Source organism: Anguilla anguilla, chromosome 16 (assembly GCF_013347855.1).
Source record: "Anguilla anguilla isolate fAngAng1 chromosome 16, fAngAng1.pri, whole genome shotgun sequence".
NCBI lineage: Eukaryota > Metazoa > Chordata > Actinopteri > Anguilliformes > Anguillidae > Anguilla > Anguilla anguilla.
The window spans coordinates 27,910,147-27,930,048 of NC_049216.1; the positions used below are offsets into that span (position 1 = coordinate 27,910,147).

The 19,902-nt window shown below is 38.4% G+C and overlaps 1 protein-coding gene across 5 annotated transcripts in view; it reads left to right on the plus strand.

The window, feature by feature from the left end:
* Positions 1 to 5,766: 5,766 nt before the first annotated feature.
* The window catches only part of nfat5b (nuclear factor of activated T cells 5b), a 52,396-nt gene continuing 38,260 nt past the window's right edge, over positions 5,767 to 19,902 (plus strand). For 2 of the 5 annotated variants that reach the window (XM_035395950.1, XM_035395951.1), the window contains exon 1: positions 5,771 to 6,122. In XM_035395950.1, the coding sequence (XP_035251841.1) occupies positions 6,050 to 6,122 (73 nt within the window). In that variant the 5' untranslated portion in view covers positions 5,771 to 6,049. Of the gene's footprint in view, positions 6,123 to 6,798; positions 6,873 to 8,902; positions 8,998 to 19,902 lie in introns of those variants that run through there. The other 3 variants (XM_035395952.1, XM_035395953.1, XM_035395954.1) reach the window with 3 other exon arrangements.

Here is a 19,902-nt window from a genome sequence, read left to right on the forward strand (position 1 = left end):
TCCTTGAGACAGCCCTGCTTGGAAAATGAATGTCATTTCTTGTTTTTGTTATTTCAGTGGTAAAACATATACATGCTATGCGCTGTGTCAGCGGTTATTTACCTTATTTTGATGAAGACTCATACTTTCTATAGGTTTTGTAATGTCTTAGTGCTATTACATTCTGTCTTGAGTCACCCCCCCCCCCCCCCCACCCCCCACCTCCCACCACAAATGTGAAAGTCTACCCCTTTTTGGATAGTAGAATTCCTGTTTTTCAACTTAGCAGCTGAAGGACAAGGTTTAGCAGGATATGTGATAAACCAATATTGTTTTCACAATGAGTGACTGACATAGACCGACCAACCACGACTGCAAAAACAACACTGGGACAGTCAGCAAACATCTCTGGCACCATGGATACAACAGAAAGACAAAGCCCTTGGTAGTGGTGCTGGGTACCTGATGAAAAACAACATAATTAAATTCTCACTTGGTGGAGAACCTTGGAAGAAATACAAAATGTGCAGATGCTTCTGAAATGAACATTCTTTTCATTTGAATCAGTCTTGTAATTTACATTCTATGCAAAAAAAAGAAAAAAAAACTCTCTTGTAGTAAATAAACTTCTGAGATCTTCTGACCTTTTTTTCCATTAGGAGAACACGACTTGCAGTGAGATAGTCTGGTGGCCATGTAAATACAGCAAGAATGCCAGCATATGTAAAAGCATATTTTACTTTCACTGTCCCACTTATTTTGCCAAGGTTTAGTATGCAAAGCTAAATCAGATTTACCTAAATTATTTCTTTACTAAAGGTCTCACAGACAAACATCTAAACCAATTCTGTTTCATCAATAATTCCAAAGGTATTTTCAGTGCCTGTGTCTTTAACGTGGAAGTGTGTGATGAATGACAATGACAGAAGGAAACAATAACATTCTGAAAAAAGCTCACACGCATCTCAACATAAATATGCAGTGATGCAACCTAGTCCCATGATCCAGTCATCAGATTTCAGCAATGGCTTCATTGTTGCTGTAATTCCAACATTTCCAATGCAACCCACTGCATTTTTTTGGACAAAAATACTGCTCTGTGGTCTGTGTTAAATGTATTATCTGACACACTTGACCAGTAAACTGTACACCGCAGTGCATTCATTTCACCAAATATGTTAAGTATTCACCACATGCACTAAACCATTGGCCTTTACCGGTGGCATTCAAATGGCTGATTTAAAAGATCCCTGCTTGGGAACTACCAATTAGAGTAACTCAGTGGTGCTTATGCAGTTGGTTGTTCAAAGCCAAGGTTGTGTGAGTTACTGCTGAGAACAGAATTAGCAGGAACACTGCCATGCCATCCAGAGACCTGTCAGGAGAAGTGAGAGTGGGAGAAAGGCACCGGAGCTGCTAGAGAAATGAGAACGGGGTCTTCCCAGAGGACTGCAGTACACAAAGAGAGCATGTGACATGACTCTAAATCCAGACAACAGCTCTGTGCTCAGCGAGATGACAAATGAGAAAGATATTCCAAAATTCCACTTGTGAAAACTTTTTTCTTCGAACCCAGATTGTACTGACATGAGATCCACGTGCAGTAGTTACATAGAGACAGCAGAACACTGACCCCTAGTTTTTAAAAGACAGCATACAGGCCTGGTCTCATTCATTCGGAGCTTCATACAGGCTGGTAGAAAGCAGAGAGGGTAACAGATTGAAAAGGGATGGCATCTTCAATGATGCAGTGGTGGGGATTGAAGATCCTCCCAAGAGATTCATTACATTACATTTACATTACATTACATTACAGGCATTTGGCAGACGCTCTTATCCAGAGCGACGTACAACACAGATTCACAGATGGTTTGAACCAGCTACCGCATATACAGTACCACATGTCTTACCTGTATCATATAGGATTTTCAACAGTCAACACACACTTGTCTTCATATCAAATAATGGTCTCACTTTGGCGTTAGTTTATTTCATAAAAGTGTGGCGCATAACATAATTAGGACATGAGTGCCTCTTGTATTATTTTTTACTGGAAAGTATACATAGACATGTGCATCCCATCTATGTACACAGAGGGGAGCTGTCCTAATGTGTGACTCAATGTTCAGCATAACATTATAACTGTTACATTCTAAGAAAAGTACATTTCATAAATAAACAGGAAAGCATTTTAACATTAAAATGACTAACCGCCAGCAGCAGGCACTCATTTCATACCACCCTCTGACAACAAATATTTCTGCCACTGTTTTTTTCGCTTGTGTGAATCATAGCCAGCCAATAACTGCATTACTGTGTCAAATCTATAAACTGCAACAGTGGATCAAAGGCTATAGAACCGCTTCTCATATGTTCCCCAAAGACTCATAGTCATATGAAGAGGAAATAATCATTCTTTGCGTCCTCATATTTTATTGCTTTCCTTTTTACAATGAAATTCAAAAATACATAAACATACTGTATGTCCTAGCCATATTTAAGGTATCTTTGCGCAGGGATGAAACTAACATAGCAATTCACATGAACATGCTATATTCTATGTTGCTGAAATTATAACAAAATCTACATATCACTACAACAGCTCAGTTGACATACTCATAATGAAAGGATAAAATTAATAGAATTGGCATTTCCAGTGCCAGCATTAACATATTTAATCAACTCTAGGTAATCAAGTCTTTCCAGTTTCACCTTATTTTATTTTGATTTATCTTTTCTTTAACCAGGAAAATAAGTGAAAATATGCCTTATGGTTTAATCTCATATACCCTACTTCATATATTGTTTGTAAAAATGGCTCAAATATACTTGTGTATCACACTTTTCATATTTTTAAAACTATTGCTTGTCAAAGACAAATCACAAGCATTAAAACATGCAATTTAAATTTGCATAGATACAAATATAATTCCAAACATATGCATAAGTTTGGGGAAAACCATGTCACCCCCAATATTTTCATATGAATGAATTGCTAGGCAAGCTAGTATTCTTGTGAGACATGACATTTCACTTTGTTGTCCAGCAGTGTGCCTGCCCCAAAGCTGAAATGAAACCTACGCCTACGCTTCCAAATAAATTCACAAAGATCATCTCTGCATTTAATGATCATGACTGATTTTGTTCAGTGGTCGGTGGTAAATCCACAGTTGAGTGAAAATGCGTTCTCAGCCTTGGCGAAATAAACTGTCATTGTAAGCAAAACACCCTTGAGGAATATAGATGTCAGAGATCAATTTGATTCATCGAACCTTGATTGGTTGCCACACTGAATTCTGAAACTGTCATGGAATACCTGTATACCTGACCAATGTTTGCAGATACTAGGCCAGTATCTTTACAAAAAAAATATATATATTTTTTTAATTGAATGAACAGTATCTGTGCAAAAAACATCACAGTCCCTTTGGGTTGTATTGCCCATAAAGAATGTATTGATTGTAAAAGTAATTACATTTTTAAAATTATTATTAATGATATTTAATGTGCATCATGTAGTCTTTATGTTTCTAAAGTGTCACTCAAATTTATAGTGGTTTTCCATAATACCAAATACAGTCAACTCAGTTCTAAATGGTATTTTAACTCGCTTAGAAGTGAGTTATAAATTATTATATAGGGATTTAATAGACAAATGAGCAGCAAATATTACACATAGCAACTGCAAATACACATTGAGCTATTAATAATTTACTGCGGATTCAAACAGTTAAATAAATATTCGGCTCACCTTAAACTAATATTACACACACCAATTTTTATGCATAACACTTTACAATATATAGCAAAATGCATATTATTTATAGATTCAGGACGTTATTGTTTCACTTTACAAATATGGCTTCATTAAAATATGGCTTTATTACATGCACACACAATAATATTATCTTCATTACAGAACACCTTGTTTGTAAATAGTAACCATATAGAGCTATTTTCTCTGAACGGTAGCGCAGGATTTGAGGAGGCCTGATGTAGAATCCTGTTTTGATTTGTGAAAATAAATATTCATTCCAAACAGCTGCAAGGTGCAACTGAACAGTAAAACCCAATCTTGGCACCACCATTTCATCTCTCTTATGTCAACTTCATAAGAAATCAGACTGAAAACATTACTTATATGTTCCACTCATACTTAACCATTCTAAAGTGTCCAAGGGATCATTAGTACAACTGATGACCACAACTTCCAAAACAATCTTGTTGTTCTCCTTATCACATACAATACTCAATGACCCATGGTCAGATAAATTATATTATTTTATATGTATATTCTATTCATAACTTAATCACAAGATAATTTGTTTGAGATAATGTGCAAACAATGCTTATTTGAACTGTGTTCTCATGAATGTACTACATTCTTGAATAAGGTGGGAGGGGTTAGGAATTTGAGAACCAAATGCGCTGGCTAGTCAAATGTCAGCATGCCTAAACTTCCCCTGTTTTTCACTTGTAGCCCACTAATTATGTGGGTGTGGGTAGAATTAACCAGAAAGTGTTGTAGAACTCAATGCTTCTTTTCAAATTTTCAAAGTCAAACTTACAATAATAAACTACAATGCCTGGACCTTAGTAAAGGTGTTTCTATTGCAAACACAGCCAACGTTTAGTGGAGGAACTCCTGCAGAACTTTGTGTACATAATCAACAATGTTAACCTACAGACTGTAGATTATCTGTTGGGATCATCTTGCCATTGAATACTTCTGAAAGTTAAGATAATTTAATGATTTGTGTGAGGAGAATTATCAAATGACAGTAAGATAGATTGAGAGAGACAGATAGACACATAGATAGATAGATATTTTATTCAGCCCCCAGTGGAAATTTGGTTGTTTCACAGCACAAAACAATTGACGTCAAAGATAATGCTAAACAAATCAGAATCTATTTCTGGTTTTCATGCCAACTTCTGGCCTTAATGACATAATCAGCCTTAACATTTGCATCATCTGACATTTTAGCTACATTTCTTGATAAACACATGAATAACAGCCAAAGACTGTTCCTGTGTCCCCATATGAAATGTTTTACTGTGATCTTATCTCAGAGTGAACCAGTGTTGATGTACACAGCCAAGTGGCTCATTTAGCCAAGATAACTGGCGGACACAAAAACCTGCATACACACAGGCCCTCCAGAACCAGAATTGCCCATCCCTGCCCTCGTGTTATTAAAAGTGCAAAATGAAGCAGGTATGGAGAGGAACCTAATAGGTTGAGTGGAACACTTGGGAGTTGTGAAATGACCAAAATAAGAGTACATCATCAGGACAGGGTCTTCTTCTCCATCCTGTTCAGAACTACAACATAAATGGTCTCCAGAGGCCCTTCTGATGTGGAGCTAATCTTTTTTTATGACATTATTCAGCCTCTAAAGGTCACTCTTCTGTACATTGCCCCAAATCCCTGCATACAAAAGCATACAACCGGTGACAACTCTGTGATGAAACATCTTGCTACACACATTAAAAGCTCTCCGTGTGCCATCGCAATTTTAAAAAGTGAGTTTACTAAAAATATTTTGCCTAAATTTTAAATTGGAATTAAATTCGACTGTTCACTTTCCTTTCATAACACTCAATTTCACGTAAAGCAATCAATTAATTAAGGACTACTATGTCAACCAAAAGAAACAATAAACAAAACGAACAAGAAGCTTCATCAAAAACTGAAGTTATTCATCACTGAATTCTACGGTCCTTGTAATCTGTTAAAGACTGTCATGTGACAGGCTTCTGCCCACTTCTCATCATTGACGCGCCTGCGTGAGTGGGAGGAGTCGCAAAGAAAATAGAGGAACGTAGCTACTGACTGAGTAATAAGTGTGGAAGCGTTGTCAGTTTTGAAAGGGATAGAGAAAGAAACGCAGCTAGTTACTCATATTTCAGTATACAGTTGAGTAAAGGTACATTTGCGTTTTTCTTACTTTTCTGTTTTCATTTCTTCAACTTTTATTCCTACATCTTTTCAACATTACAGCGATCGCTAGTCTGTTACATTTCTTATCAAGAGGGTGTCCGATTTCCCCTCCTCAGAGGCATTGCGATGCCCTCTGATTTCATATCGCTGCTCAGCGCTGATCTCGACCTTAATTCCCCAAAATCGCTATATTCTAAAGGTAAAACCAAATTAATTATTTGACTGGTGAGCATGTTTGTGTTTGTCTGTGGGATGATTATCTGTTCGTCTTGTGTGGGCCTTATCTCTTTAACGTTACGATTCCATTTACTCTGAACGTGTGTGGTAGCTAGGCTAATTGGCTAGCTAACCTTGGCTAGCAAGTTACGAGTTTGTAGGCGTGTTGTGTGTTTTCGTAGCTAACGTTACGTTCACTCCATACCCAGAACGAAACAGTATGTTTACTTAAATTGACGTACATTAAAGTGGCTGGTGTCAATTATTTTGACTTTACGGACTCTGTTAACGTTTACCAGCTATGGCAGCTATTGTATTATTGTTAGACTAACATAGCTAGACTAGCCACGTTACATAGCTAGGCAACAGCAATAAATGATGTTGCTAGCAGCCTTGATCATTTTAGCATGTTAGCTGTAGAGAATGTAAGCAATTAGACTAACTGCTTGACAAATGATTTTGATCTGTAGCAGTTAGATCTAATGTTACTTCGTTTTCCTCCAACGTTTGAGTAACTTTGAAATCATGGATTGGTTAACCGTGGCTTGGCATGTATCTAGACTAATATTGGTGGTAATGTTGAAGTTGTGGCTTGCTAGGGTACTCATCTCTGAGAAGGAGGCGGAGCTGGCTAGTTAACGTAGCTAATAGTAATACTTTGGGGGACTGTTTCGGAGCCATAATCTGTTTTTCCGGGCAACGCTGGAAAGGAAATGCTACTGAGAAAGTAAATGTAAGAGTACAATTGTCAACATATCTGTAATGATGAGATTATGTACATTATTTACGTATAGAGTTTAAGGCGAGTATTCGCTTACCTAGCGAGGTCTCGTTAGCTAATGACTGTTCCTGAGAAGAATTCTGTTTTTTTGGGGGGGGGTTTGGTATAAGATATGGTTCATGCTCTTGTATGCAAGCTGTGGAGCTAGTGTGATCTAGCTTTAATGGTTTATTTATTCTTAGTTCATGACTGCTGGGTTTGCACGATGTGCGCTAGGCTAGCACGCTCTCTGTGCCTGCTAGCATGGTAACGTTAATTTAACGTTGCTTTGACAGCTGACAGTCACCTGAATTGACTAAATCGGATGCACTGTAAACTATGGGCTGTACAGTACATTTCTTAGAACTTGTTTTGTGTTCAGGCTCGTGGGGCTTCTTGAAACATTAATTCAAGTATTGTTGATATTTGTAAAAGTTATTTGTAACGTTAATAAATAGGCTATTTGTAGTTGGGTTTCCAAATTTTAGGCTGAGATTAAAGCTAACCCATCGACCTGTAAAATAATTCTGGCTAAAACCTACCTAGTGGAGGCAATCAGATTGCTGGATACTAGCTAACGTCAAAAGCTGTAAATTCCTTTTTCGGCTGCTCTGTGTGTGAGTTCGTGCGTGCGTGCGTGCGTGCGTGAGAGAGAGAGAGAGAGAGAGAATAGTGTGACCGACTGACCTTCTCTGGTTTGAGGTCTTGTCGGCCATAAAGCAATGTCACCAATATCGGGCAGAATTATGTATCCTGTTAATTTTGTGTAAGTTAACTAGTTAGCTAAGTAATGTATCTAGATATTTATCTTATCTGTTTATCAATAATTACATTGCTCCAGGGTAAAAAAACCCCCACATTTGCAGAAGACTGAGGGACAGTACCGCATGTCATGGTTGTGTCCCAGAAAACGCAGCACGTACAAATAACATTTCATTATGGTCTGATTAAAACCCTATATTGGCAGCAGACTGGGTAACACCACCATATTTTATGGTAGTTCACAGAAAACATAACTGGCTTGTACAAATTAATTTCAGGTGGCTATATTTTGGACTGATTATTGTATTTATTCACAGTTTGTAGTTTTTATTCTAAAAATAAAACTGTCAAATTAATCCACTGATTTTTTGATCCACACCCCTGCTGAAAATTCCAGCTAAGACTAGTCTGGTCAAAGCTGGTCTGTAGGTAGTTCTAGCTAGTCTATGGTTGGTTAAAGCTGGTTAAGCTGGTAGAGTAAACTGGTGCCCAAACTGTTAGACTAGCCAGGTATAGGGTGGTCAGCTGGTTATTGCTTATTTTGTAACGTGTAGGCAAAACAGGCTTTGGGGGGTCCTCGTGTTTATGTTTTGGAAATCCACAGACAGCACGAATCACGGTAAAGTGTGTAGCCTTATCACGTCATGGGTCCAGCAAATAAAATTCCCCTTATATTCCCAAAAATGTACTAATTCGGAGAAACATCAATAGAACGTTCATTGTCTGCTTACAGTGTTGACTGTTTAGCCTTTGCATACAAGCTGACAGTACTGCGTACATTGAAAATCTCTGGAGCAAGATGAGCCCACCTAAAAAGTACTGCCAGTGGGATCTGCTGTGTGCAAGCAATGACTTAACATGGAGGGCATAACATCCCAGTACACAGCTAGCCAGTGGCAAGCTATTATAGTGACGACTGAGAAGCATTTTAGACATTGAAGTTACGTTTCGAAAGGTAACTTAATTGGCAAAAATTATTCAAATTCAGTGAAGAACTTGATCCCATATTATATTCGTGAGCATCTAAATACATTCTCAAAAATATTATTTATTATTATTCAGTATGCTAATGAGTAAGGAGTAGGCCTCATTCTGAATAATAAATGTGGTATGTGAAATTGTGGAATGTGTTTGACATGTTGAATGGGGTGAAGTGTTTGAATAAAGCTTCAACCAGTGCCCCTCAATCAATGGATTAGTAAACTAGCTAGCTAATGTAGTTGTTTTCTACAATCTTTCAGACCTGCTGCTGCCAGAAGTGGCGTGGGAGTGGGAGAGAGTCACAAGGCGGAGGGAAAGGAAGCTAATTTCAGCACACTTCTTCCACAAGCATACAGTATATAATATATAGTATTTTATACCTTTAAAGACCCATAATATCATTTGGTTACCAAGTGTCCTGGAGTCTCCAAATGGCCTTTTTGGAAACTTGCCTAGACAGAGCTTGGGAAAAAAAAACAATACACAGTACTCATTTTTGGTGCTATTGTCATCAAATCTGAACCAGGATTTGTCCAGCATTGTGGCAGTGGCCCCATTGCGTTAAGCTGACCAGGCTCAGCCACAAACATCTGTATCTACTCAAAAAAATAAATAAAATAAATAATCTTTTGGGTGAGGAAAAAAACTATCACTGTGTTTGAGCTTCTGTTACTTTGTTTCTGTAATATTTAGAGTAATTCTGACTCTAGGAAAGCAAACTCCCAACTTGGGTTAGGCTACCTTTCAGAAGAGACCAGAATTATGCCCATAGCTGAAACGATTCAAGAATAGTAACCATTTTATTTTGGATATGTCATTTTCAGACTTGTGTTAAAAAAGGAGTGCTACAGAAGGGGTTAAGCTGGAACTTTCTGCAGTATATATAATTCCAATATGTAATTTGAATATCAGCATGTAATTTTAATGCAAAGCCTCATACAGATAGACCGTTAAAATCATTAAATGTTGATGTGTCCAGGGCCCATTCCTATATTAGGGCTCGCTGGAAATGTTTTATAATTTAAGCATAAATAGCTATGTGTCAGTTGTGCCTGCACAGAAATTGGGCCATAGGGAAGGGGTGGGGACATGCCTCTGCTGACATATAAATTAAGCTATAGACTAGTGGGGAAAAAAAGCTATGCTAATGTGGGGGAGGGGGGGGGGGTTAAGAGGTTCAGCATGATAACTCCCAGAGGGTTTTCAGATAAGGTGAACTACCGTGTGAGAGGACACTATTACACGTTCAACACTAAAAGCTAGATCAACATTACATTACATTACATTACATTCATTTGGCAGACGCTTTTATCCAAAGCGACGTACAAGAAGTGCATTTTCATGATCGTAGACAACTGCTGAACACGGGTTCAGTAAGGTACAATTACTTATTTTGTACAGCTATTTCTAGCTGAGAACAATGAACACTATCCTGGTCTAACATCTGCAAAGCCAAACTAGGCAGAAGATTAAGCTAGAGTATTAGGACAAATACAATTTACCAAGAAGTGCAGGGATGGGGCAACATGTAACAAGTGACAAGGAAAAAGGGTTTTTTACAACATATTACTCATGCTGTGTTTAAACTGGTAGTTACTCATCACTGTAATATGTGCTAAAGCTGTGTTTTGATTTTAAACTTTTAGACTTTTAGGAAATATGGACAGACATCTGAGGGCTAAACTGAATATTTAGGCCTAGATGGTTTTGTTTAAATGTGGGGGTCATACAAGTGATGACTACATTAAATGTGACACCACAGCCCATCTTCCTTTTTTAACTGCTGCTGGAGTTGTCTAGATTGAATAATGTTTTGGTGTCCCAACATTTTATTTTAGGGAATGCTTTAGTTCAAATTTCCTTACTAGAATATGTTTCTAATTTAGTTTAATGTGTTGTTGATTTTTTAAAAGCACCAGTTTGTGCAGACCTGTCAGTTCTAATGGTCTCTGGACCTAGTGTAATCACAGTGGAATCCATGGGAAGAGTGCTTACTAACATGAATTCTGAAGCCTCACGTGGATGATGGTGGTCTAAGCTTCTATGGCTTCTTTCAATCAAACCTACGTATCTGTCATACCCATTGCTGTTTCTGATAGTGCTGTAGAAAGTTTTATGAAGCATTTGAGTGTACTATGTAGTGCAATTAGAAAATCTTTAAGGATAAGTGGATAATACCACTTGAATAATCACTGTGAATTATTCATACAGAAAAGTCTAGGCCTATCCATAGATTTGCTTGTTTCTGTACACTGCAAGTCAGTTCATGTGCATAAGGTTGGCTCATGTTTGTGTTGATGTTTTGGAGCACTGCTGATTTTATAGACATTTTTCAGTGATTGGATTGTTGTTTTTTTACAGATTGTAATTGCTTTCCAAATCCAGTGTTTTTTCCTTTTTGAAATGTTAAGGGATATAGTGTAAAGTCAGCCAGATTTTATGGTGTGGTAGGGATGCCAGTGGTTTGTGGGGGAGAGCGCAACAACCTCTGCATAGTCTGCCTAGACGACTGGTCTTCAGTGTCGCTGGTGCATGAACAAAATTTTATTTTGAATGTGCACTGAAATCTACCTTCTCTGGATTTCAAGAGTAAATGTTAGTTGTAATGACTGTAGGTTTTCTGTGGTCAAGGTAACCTAAATTCTAAATGGAAGGTCTGTTAATTTTTTTCTGGGACTCAGTCTTTGTAGGGAAAGGGCCTTCTGTTATGACTGTTTAGCTATATTTTTCCTGGATGTATTTAATGAACTACTTGTATAATAATTTGGAATCAGTTTTTCCTCAAATGTTTTAATTTAAAGCTTAATTAGCCTAATGTTTTCCACCATGCTATATTTAATGCATCCATTTTGTTTACTAGTATGCTTCTAGGAAGAACTCTATGGAGCAGGGAAAGCCCTTTTCCCATTTTTTTCAGAAGAACAACCTTTTTGTATTAGAATCTGCAAGTCAGATCTGGCCCGGAAAAATCTTTTTGTTGTGCCCATATGATTGGTATAATTTTTATTATTATTTGTAATGTAGAAACAGATTCAAACACCAAGTTTCTGCTGTTAGGCCAACTTCTTTTTCCAATTTCTTATAGAAAAAATAATGTTTGGCCTGATTTTGTTTTGCACGTATACATCTCAGAAGTGTATGCTATTTAAAAACAAAACAAAACAACAACAAAAAAAACTTTATTTTATGTAGGCTAATACGAAACAGAAATGGAAAACTCCCCCTAAAAGCCCCGGCCTGCATTATTTTAACCAATCAGACCCTCTGGTGGAAAGTTTACTAGACAAAGTTAGCCTACTTGGAGGGAAAATAGGAAAGTTTTTGCTGGCGACAAGTGCAGTCCACAGTCAACTGTCATGTTTGAATTTGGACTTGGTGTCAGACAGACAGTGGTTTTAGAAGCCTTGGTGATTTTGTGCATCTGTCTGCATGCACTGTGAAGTTCCTGCCTACATATTGAACTGGATGTTTCCCTTAGGTTATGATTTTAAAAATGATCTTTTCCTTTCTCTTTAAAGTCATTCAGAGGAAATCAGCCCAAAAATTTAAGGGGGCTGGGACAGTGAAAACAGGGGCATTTGAACAAGTCATAATGAGTGTATTTTTACAAGAACAAGTGTGCACTTACAGTAATCCTGATAGAATGTGAAACCAGCTTCATACCCTGCCAGCTTATATATTAATCAACTTTATTTGTACAGCACCTTTATACAAAAAAGCAGCTCAAAGTGCAAAGGCTGTGAGTTGGCTTTGTATACCAGTTAAGACCCTTTACTCTGAATGTTCTCAGAACCATTAAGTGGTTTGCAGATCACAATGGTTTTTGTTTCTACTTTCTATTTTTTGTGCTCTGTGTATTTGAAAATGCACTTATTTTTATTTTTCATAGTATTTTCCTAGATGCAAAAAATGTTATGGTGGTTTTATGGGTTTACTCATGTTGAGGGATTTGAGTCGCAAGGACCTTTACGGGATTGATGTCATTGCTGGATTCATGCAGTCTGGGGTGGTTTACAGGATCTAAAGCAGACTTAACCTGCAGTCATTACCTATTAATGGAAACCAAGCAATCAAGGTGTAGTTGTCTCATCAAGATTCTGTGACTTGTTTTGATAGTTTATTAGCCTACTTCTTTGCAGTGGACAGAATGATACCAAAGGATAAACGGTTTTTGCCTCCTTGTCTGGAATTGTCTGACCCCCCATGTCCGTGTGGCAGTGCTGTTTGAGAATGTTTCCCTAAAATGGGACCATGTTGGAATGTGGTCACTGTGGTATGCAGCTCAGAAATGACCGTGAACAAAAAGACCTCAATATCCGGGAAGCCTTTTGTGTCTGGGAACTGGATGCTAGGCACTCGGTATTCCAAAGGTGTCACATTCCCAGCAATAGGAGATGTATCTTTGTGGAGCTGCTGTGATCCTACCCTGAAGCGCTGGATTTTGGGACCTGCAGTAGTGCTGTTAGCTGTGGTAAAGTATCAGAGGAAGTAGGCCTACAAGGTCTGCAGAAGTTAGGGTGCTGTGATGAAGGGAGGACTCATGGAGTTAAATGATGGCCGTCATGCACCTTTTGGAAAAATGACCATTTTCTTTGCTGTGCCATCACCATGCTGAGATGTTTTTGAAAGTACCTTTGGTTTATGGTGCCCTTGGGGTAAATAGGGTTAGTTCTCAATTCCTGCAGACATTTTTTGTCAAAAGTATTCACTCTTGTAATTAATAGTTCTTACTCCTTAGAAATAGGAAATGCATCTACCGATGCTTGTAAATCATGAGTTCTAACCATTAATCACAAATCCTGAACTTTAAAGCACATCCATTATTTGTTCATGCTTGGTTACACAGAAGTATGTTTCTTTATTTGTAAACATGATCCACGGTTCTCTTTGACCCAGAAAGTAATTATTGATGATTTCTCACCATTTTGATCTATGATCTGACAAACAAAAAAGACATGACCCCAGCTATCTGATTTATAATGTAGCGTAGCCTATGCTTTGATTGTGCATCATTACCAACTTTTTGAAATAGCATAAATAATATAACACAAAAATAATAGAAAAAATTGGCTGAACTTTCTTAAGACATTGTTGAAGCTGAAACTATTCTGTTTCAGTGGTTAATGAGTAATAGGCGATAGTGTTTTAAGACAGTAATTCCACAGCTGACAATGTAGAAATCATCAGAACCTCCAATTAAGAACTGTGACCTCAAAATGAACACTAGAGCTAGACATTTTGGCAGAATGCTAATAATCTGTTACTTGCTTTTGTAGGATTTAAATGAAGTTATTGTCATCAATGTTTTTGCTTTTCTCCAGATCTGTCATTTCCTTGCATGTCTTCCACACCAACAGCTCAATTCCACACTGTTTAAAAAAGGTAGTGGAATTGCAATCCTAGTCAATGTTGTCTTCAAACCGTTTTGACATTGGCTATGTAGGATGTCCCCCTTAGCTTGATTCGATTCCTGTCTTGTCACTCAACAACAGTTGTACCCATTTTAATTGAATTGTCATGGGCAAACATTGGTTTTAAAGACGAGTAACTGCCATGTAACTGTAAAATTGACCTTTCATTGAGGCTCAGCCTGCCGTGGTTACTGTTGCTATATTGTACTGTAATGGGTTGCGCTAATTAAAATGAATTCTGGTCACATAAATTTGCATTGCATTTACATGTAGGCTAGTATTTTCACGTTAAATATGCTATATAAGGTGGCCCTTATATAAATGGCTGCTTTTATCATTGATTAAGCTTTGAAGATTTCCTTGTACATGCATATAAAAGAATCCTGCTTAAGCACAATTTGTACTCCAATAACATTTCTATGAGAATGTTATTTTTTTAAGTGATTGATTGCACCAGTGTGGACTAAATTCTAAATAGGATAAACCAGTAAAATGAAGCCTCTGCCATTTTGAGATGATCTCTTGTTAAAACATGAGTCTGTTCGTAGGAAAGATGTGCTAACTTCATATCCTGTGTTATTCTGTTCTGTCTTGCGTATGATTTGCCCCCCCCAGGTTTCTCCCTTAGAATGACAGCTGCTTCAGAGCGCTAATGAGAACTCAGCCTTTTGATACGAAAATGATATGCCAGCATTAACAAAACAGCTGGCTTCCTCCTAATAAGCACACTTGCTTATGCCACTCTGTACTTTTGCTGACTTTAATTTCTCCACGTACAGATCGTCTTCACTAATTTGCACAGCCCTCCTCTTGGCCTTAGCTTTGCAGAGCCCCCGGGGCCAGTGTGCACTAATGAACTACAGGGTCATGTGCACCAAAGATGCAAGCTTTGCTATGGCAATGGAGCTGGACATATGGACATGGAGCCATAAGTGATGGCAATCCACCCTGGAGATGCTTATAGATATGTATTTTTAGCAATTACTCACTTGAGGGGTATGGAGAGATTTTTGTTTCCTTAAATGTACTTTCTCCAGTCTCATTAGTAACTTAGGGTGAGGAATCTCTCATAAGAACTCAGGTGAATCTGCTCTGTGGTATAATGAAGCTGACAGTAAAGTTATTTAGAAATGACAGAACCTTTGGACCAGAGGCAAGGCAGACTCTGGCTGCAGTTAAAACAATAACTGGCCTCAAACCTTCTTTCACATGCTCAGCATCTCCTGGTTTCTCTCGCCCAAACAAAGTCTATACTTTTCAGATATGGGATTGAGCTAAGAAGCTGAGGTGGTGGGATAATGAATTTTCATTGTACGTGTGCAGCTTTCAGAACGTTAGCTCCACTTGTTATTCTAGGTGTACGCTTTCTCAGACTGCCTAAACGCCACAGAATGGTTTATCATTAACTATCACATAGGAATTGGGCTGGGCTGTGTGTAAATGTGTATGTGCGCTCTATTAATATTGACTTTGCTTTGTTAAACAAACTGGCCTGTGTACAAGCCTTGCTTGAAAACAGTGGATTCACTTGAATGTCCACAGATGCTCACTTATCGCTGAAGGCCCTGAAATAGTTTTGACTGGCAATAAAAACAAAGCCGTGTTCATCCATGAGGCACAGGCTAACATTGCGACTGCTATGTTTCTTTCCGAGTTGCGCTTTCTGTCCTCCCTCCATCTGTTAGCACACAGAGAAAATTAGGAAGGATTTTGCTGTGCCCTTGTTTTTAATCTTCAAATTAAGCCAAATTTTGAAAGTGGCTGTTCAGAGTTTCTATGACCTGACTGTGTTCCTCAAGGGGTTCATCATCCTTTTGAAATGCTGATTATTCTGTATTTGCCAAGGCCGCACAGTTTTAACTGATCTGTTGCTTGGATTGGTAGTTTCTTTGTTTTTGGTTGTATACTGCCACCCTTTTTGCTTTTATTCTCCTGCTGTGTCTTTCTGTTTTGTAGCTGGTGCGAGCACATAGCAGGCAGCAGACTCGCTCTCACAGTTCGTTCTGATAAGATCACTCTGGCTAATTGGGCATTGGCCGTTGGGACTCCTGGCCAGAGTCAGCCCTGGCACATTCACTATTCAAATCAATGCCAGGGGGTGCACCAAGTGCTCTTGGGCTTTATCTGAAGGGCCATTTGGGAGGCCACAGATATTAATGATTAATAATCATGCTTTCACTGTTTTTTTAAATTAAATGGGTATTCCTTTTTTATCCAATGAAGTATTCTTCTCGCAGGCCTTTTGGCGATTAGTGTAAATGGCATATTGGTAATAGCCTTTCCGCAATAGAAATTGATGGTTGGAACAACATCAGGCTGCGTTTATCATTTCTGTCAGTTCTTTCAGATCATTGGAGATGGTAGCAAAGCTGTGGCTCACTATTGCCAGTCTAGGCTTAGCTGTGCAAAAGCAAACCAGTAGCCTACTGGATTGCATTTTGGTTATTTAAACCTGCATTAGCCTAACACATGTTAGAAGTTGAGAGCATCCTCCTTACAGGCCATAGCATAGCATTGCATGCACCACCGCAGCTAAAGGGGTACTTTTTCTTGTGAACGCTGGTGTGAGAAGGGTGCTTTGCTTCCAAGTATCCCTCTCAAGCCCCAAGAGGAGGCCTGTTGCAGTGAATACTGAAAATAACTTGCCTGAAGTGAATACTTGCCTCATTGCCAAGTTATACTCAGCTGAATCCTCTGGCTTTGATTTCAAAGCCTGATCATGTGATCAGCTCATTTACAATTTTTAAAGCTCTGTTTGCTTTTACACATGGCAGAGCTCTACAAAAAAAACAACTTTTTTTTTTTTTGCAAATGATTTGCTAATAGCCCTTTGTCCTCTTTTTGTGCAGCGATTGAATCTATATTAGATTGTCCGCATATAACTGCAGACGGTTTATAGAATAAACTGTTTTCAGAAGCTCAAATGAAGATATGTTTACATACAAAATGAGTCATTTTTATTTTTTGGAAGATGAAATGACATCCTGATGTTGCACTGAAGGCCTGAAATCTTTAGTCTGTCAGATTATGGTGCTTCTTGTCTGGGGGTAATTGATGTTTCGATGAAACCATCTTGTCATCTTATTTATGAATTTGTCATTTATGATGAAGTGATTACAGTTTCTGTCTTTTTCCTTCCTTCTTTTACTCAACTGAAAGGATGTGGTAAAAGTTGTTAAGTGAGACGGTTAGAAGGTGACCAAAAACAATATTGCTCTAGCTCACCTACAGTGCTGGATTTCTTCTCTCTCTCTCCGAAGTTGTGCAGTCAGTGGAGAGTGTGATCTGTAATATGTGTATATATTTCAAAAGAAACATAATTCAGAATTTCAACAAGCTCACATCTCTCAGTTCCCTGCCTTCTCCCCCTCTATATGTGGATTGACTTGACACGGTTAATAAAATATTGATGACACTGATATATTCTAAGACAGTAAATCTCATCCAAAAAAGCAGATCTTGACAGTAGTTCAGAAGAAAATGCAGATGACATCCATGGATTTAAATGATACATTTTCAGCATCCAAATTTAAATGATTTTTGATCTCATCAAGTCTTGATGGGTTTTTTTTGTATATCGAGCAGTGAAGAAGAGCTAGGTTAGAGTACTGTTTTGGAACTGTAGATGACATGACAAACTGTACCAGAACATTATCTGCATTCCCTACACAACCTAATTTCTCTTTTGATTGTCCTAGTTAAAAAAAGGTTAAAATAAAAATAAATGTGACTGCATCAAAAGCATAGATTCATCTCTGGAACTTGGAATGGATTCTTAATTCACCCTGTACGTGTTGTGCATTGATTCAGCACAACGTGTTTGTGAACATTTGCACAGTTCTTTTGAGATTTTACTGATTATACATCCCTGTGGTCGTGTTGAAACAGGTATTTATCACAGAGCCCATTGTTCCTTTTCCTGAACGTGTAATGCAGTGCCCTATTTGGAAGGAAGTTGGTCATTGTGGTGCATTGTATGTGCAGCATTAAAGCATTCTGACACTAACTTCTTAGTGTCCTCCAATGGTACAGAATATTCCTCATTATCATTATTGAGCTCCATTCAGTGAATCCTATACCATAGAAAAATGCACCATTTAAAGAATCAAAATGCTCAGATTTTTTAACAGAAAAGGCGAAATGCAGCGCATTGTTCTGCAAAAAAAACATTGCAGGAATAAAGCTGTGACAAACCAAAAGCAGAATAAGTAACACAAATAGTGTATTTGAATGTATTAATTGGTTAAAAGTAATTGTACATGAACAGGTGATGAGCAGTTTTAAATACAGCTGTGTCTGTGTTAGTAACATTTCACATCGTTGAAACGTGAATAATCCTTTTTTTTTTTTAAGTAGATGACTACATTAGGTATATATTTTCTTGGTGAATGTCACAAAATGAGTGAATGAAATGGATCCTTGAAGCACAGTAGGTTATTATGATTTAAGTTAATATGGAGGAACCATCTTTAAACACGGCAAAGGCCCCATATACCATGGCCCACCTTCCTCCCCAGCCATAGGTCCAATTAATGGGCACTGCCCTGTTTCCTGATCGTGCTGTTGCTTCGGAAACGTGGAACAAGCCCGGAATGACCAGAGTTTTTAAACTGGCCTCATGCTGTGGCCAGAGGCTAGCTGTTTGCGTGGGATGGTATATGTCATCCATGGAGGTGGCAGCATGCCTCTTCAGTCATCACCAGTGTGATTGAATCAGCCTGATAGAACTGCAGTGTCGATTCACTTTGCTTGGTATGCCTGTGAAGTGGTTTGTGGTCTTAAAGGGCCAGCAGCACACCCTGGGTTCGGCCAGATACACGGTTACAGTTGTTATTTCTCTTCTACCTGTGTTCTTCCACTGCTGTAAATTGAACCCAGGAAATTGAGCCCAGTTTTGCATTAAATCCATTTATACAGCTGGATAATTTTACAGAAGCGATTCAGGTAAAGTGACTTGCTCGATGGTACAGCAGCAGTGCCCTGACTGGGAACTGAACCTGAAACCTTTGAGTTACAAGCCTGGTTCCCTAACAATTATAATACACTGCCACGCTGATTCAGAAATGAAACCCATCATGTGATAAAATTTTCAATGTCTGACAGTGAAGACACTGGCAGCTCAGCTGCTCCTCTCTGTCATCCAAACAGGTTTGCTGTTGTTAAATGCCTTGTGTTAATATTCTGGATTCATACATATTGGCTATGCAAGGCCATACTGTAATGGTCCAAATCATGGAGAAATCCATCACTGACTCTTTCTTGTTGGCGGTGAGTTGTCTCCATTGGTGCTGACCCACCGTCTTTTAGCGTTCGCTATACGCATCACAGAAATAATGCTTGCACATAGATTCAAACACTACGTTAACATCAATAGAAATAACTGCTAGCTAGCAGAGTGGTATTCCGCCATATTATGTAGTGTGAGCATGAGAGAAGTTGCAGCACCTAGTTAGCTAGCTACTCGAAATTTAGTCATAGTTTGCAATGTTGCAACTGGTCAAGTTTCCCATTTCAATAAAAAAATTCATTTTAAAGGTCATGGCTAAATAGGCTGCTACTGATCAACCTGAAAAGCTAGCCAGAAAGTAGTATATAATTTCACCCACCAGTTAAGGCTACCCCCTGTCCAACACTTTGGCCAGAGTTCTCTCTCTGGTCTTTCTAATAGCAGCCACTGTCTAGGCAGCCAGAGACCGCCAACAACAATTTCTCCTTCCACATTTCGTCAGCTAATGAGTAATGTTACACTATTTAGTATTTGGTTGTCATCTCTAGTGAAACCTCCCACACCACCTCCTATTGGTAAATTTTGCTTATCCAAGACCTTGCATTGACAACAGTTCAATCTA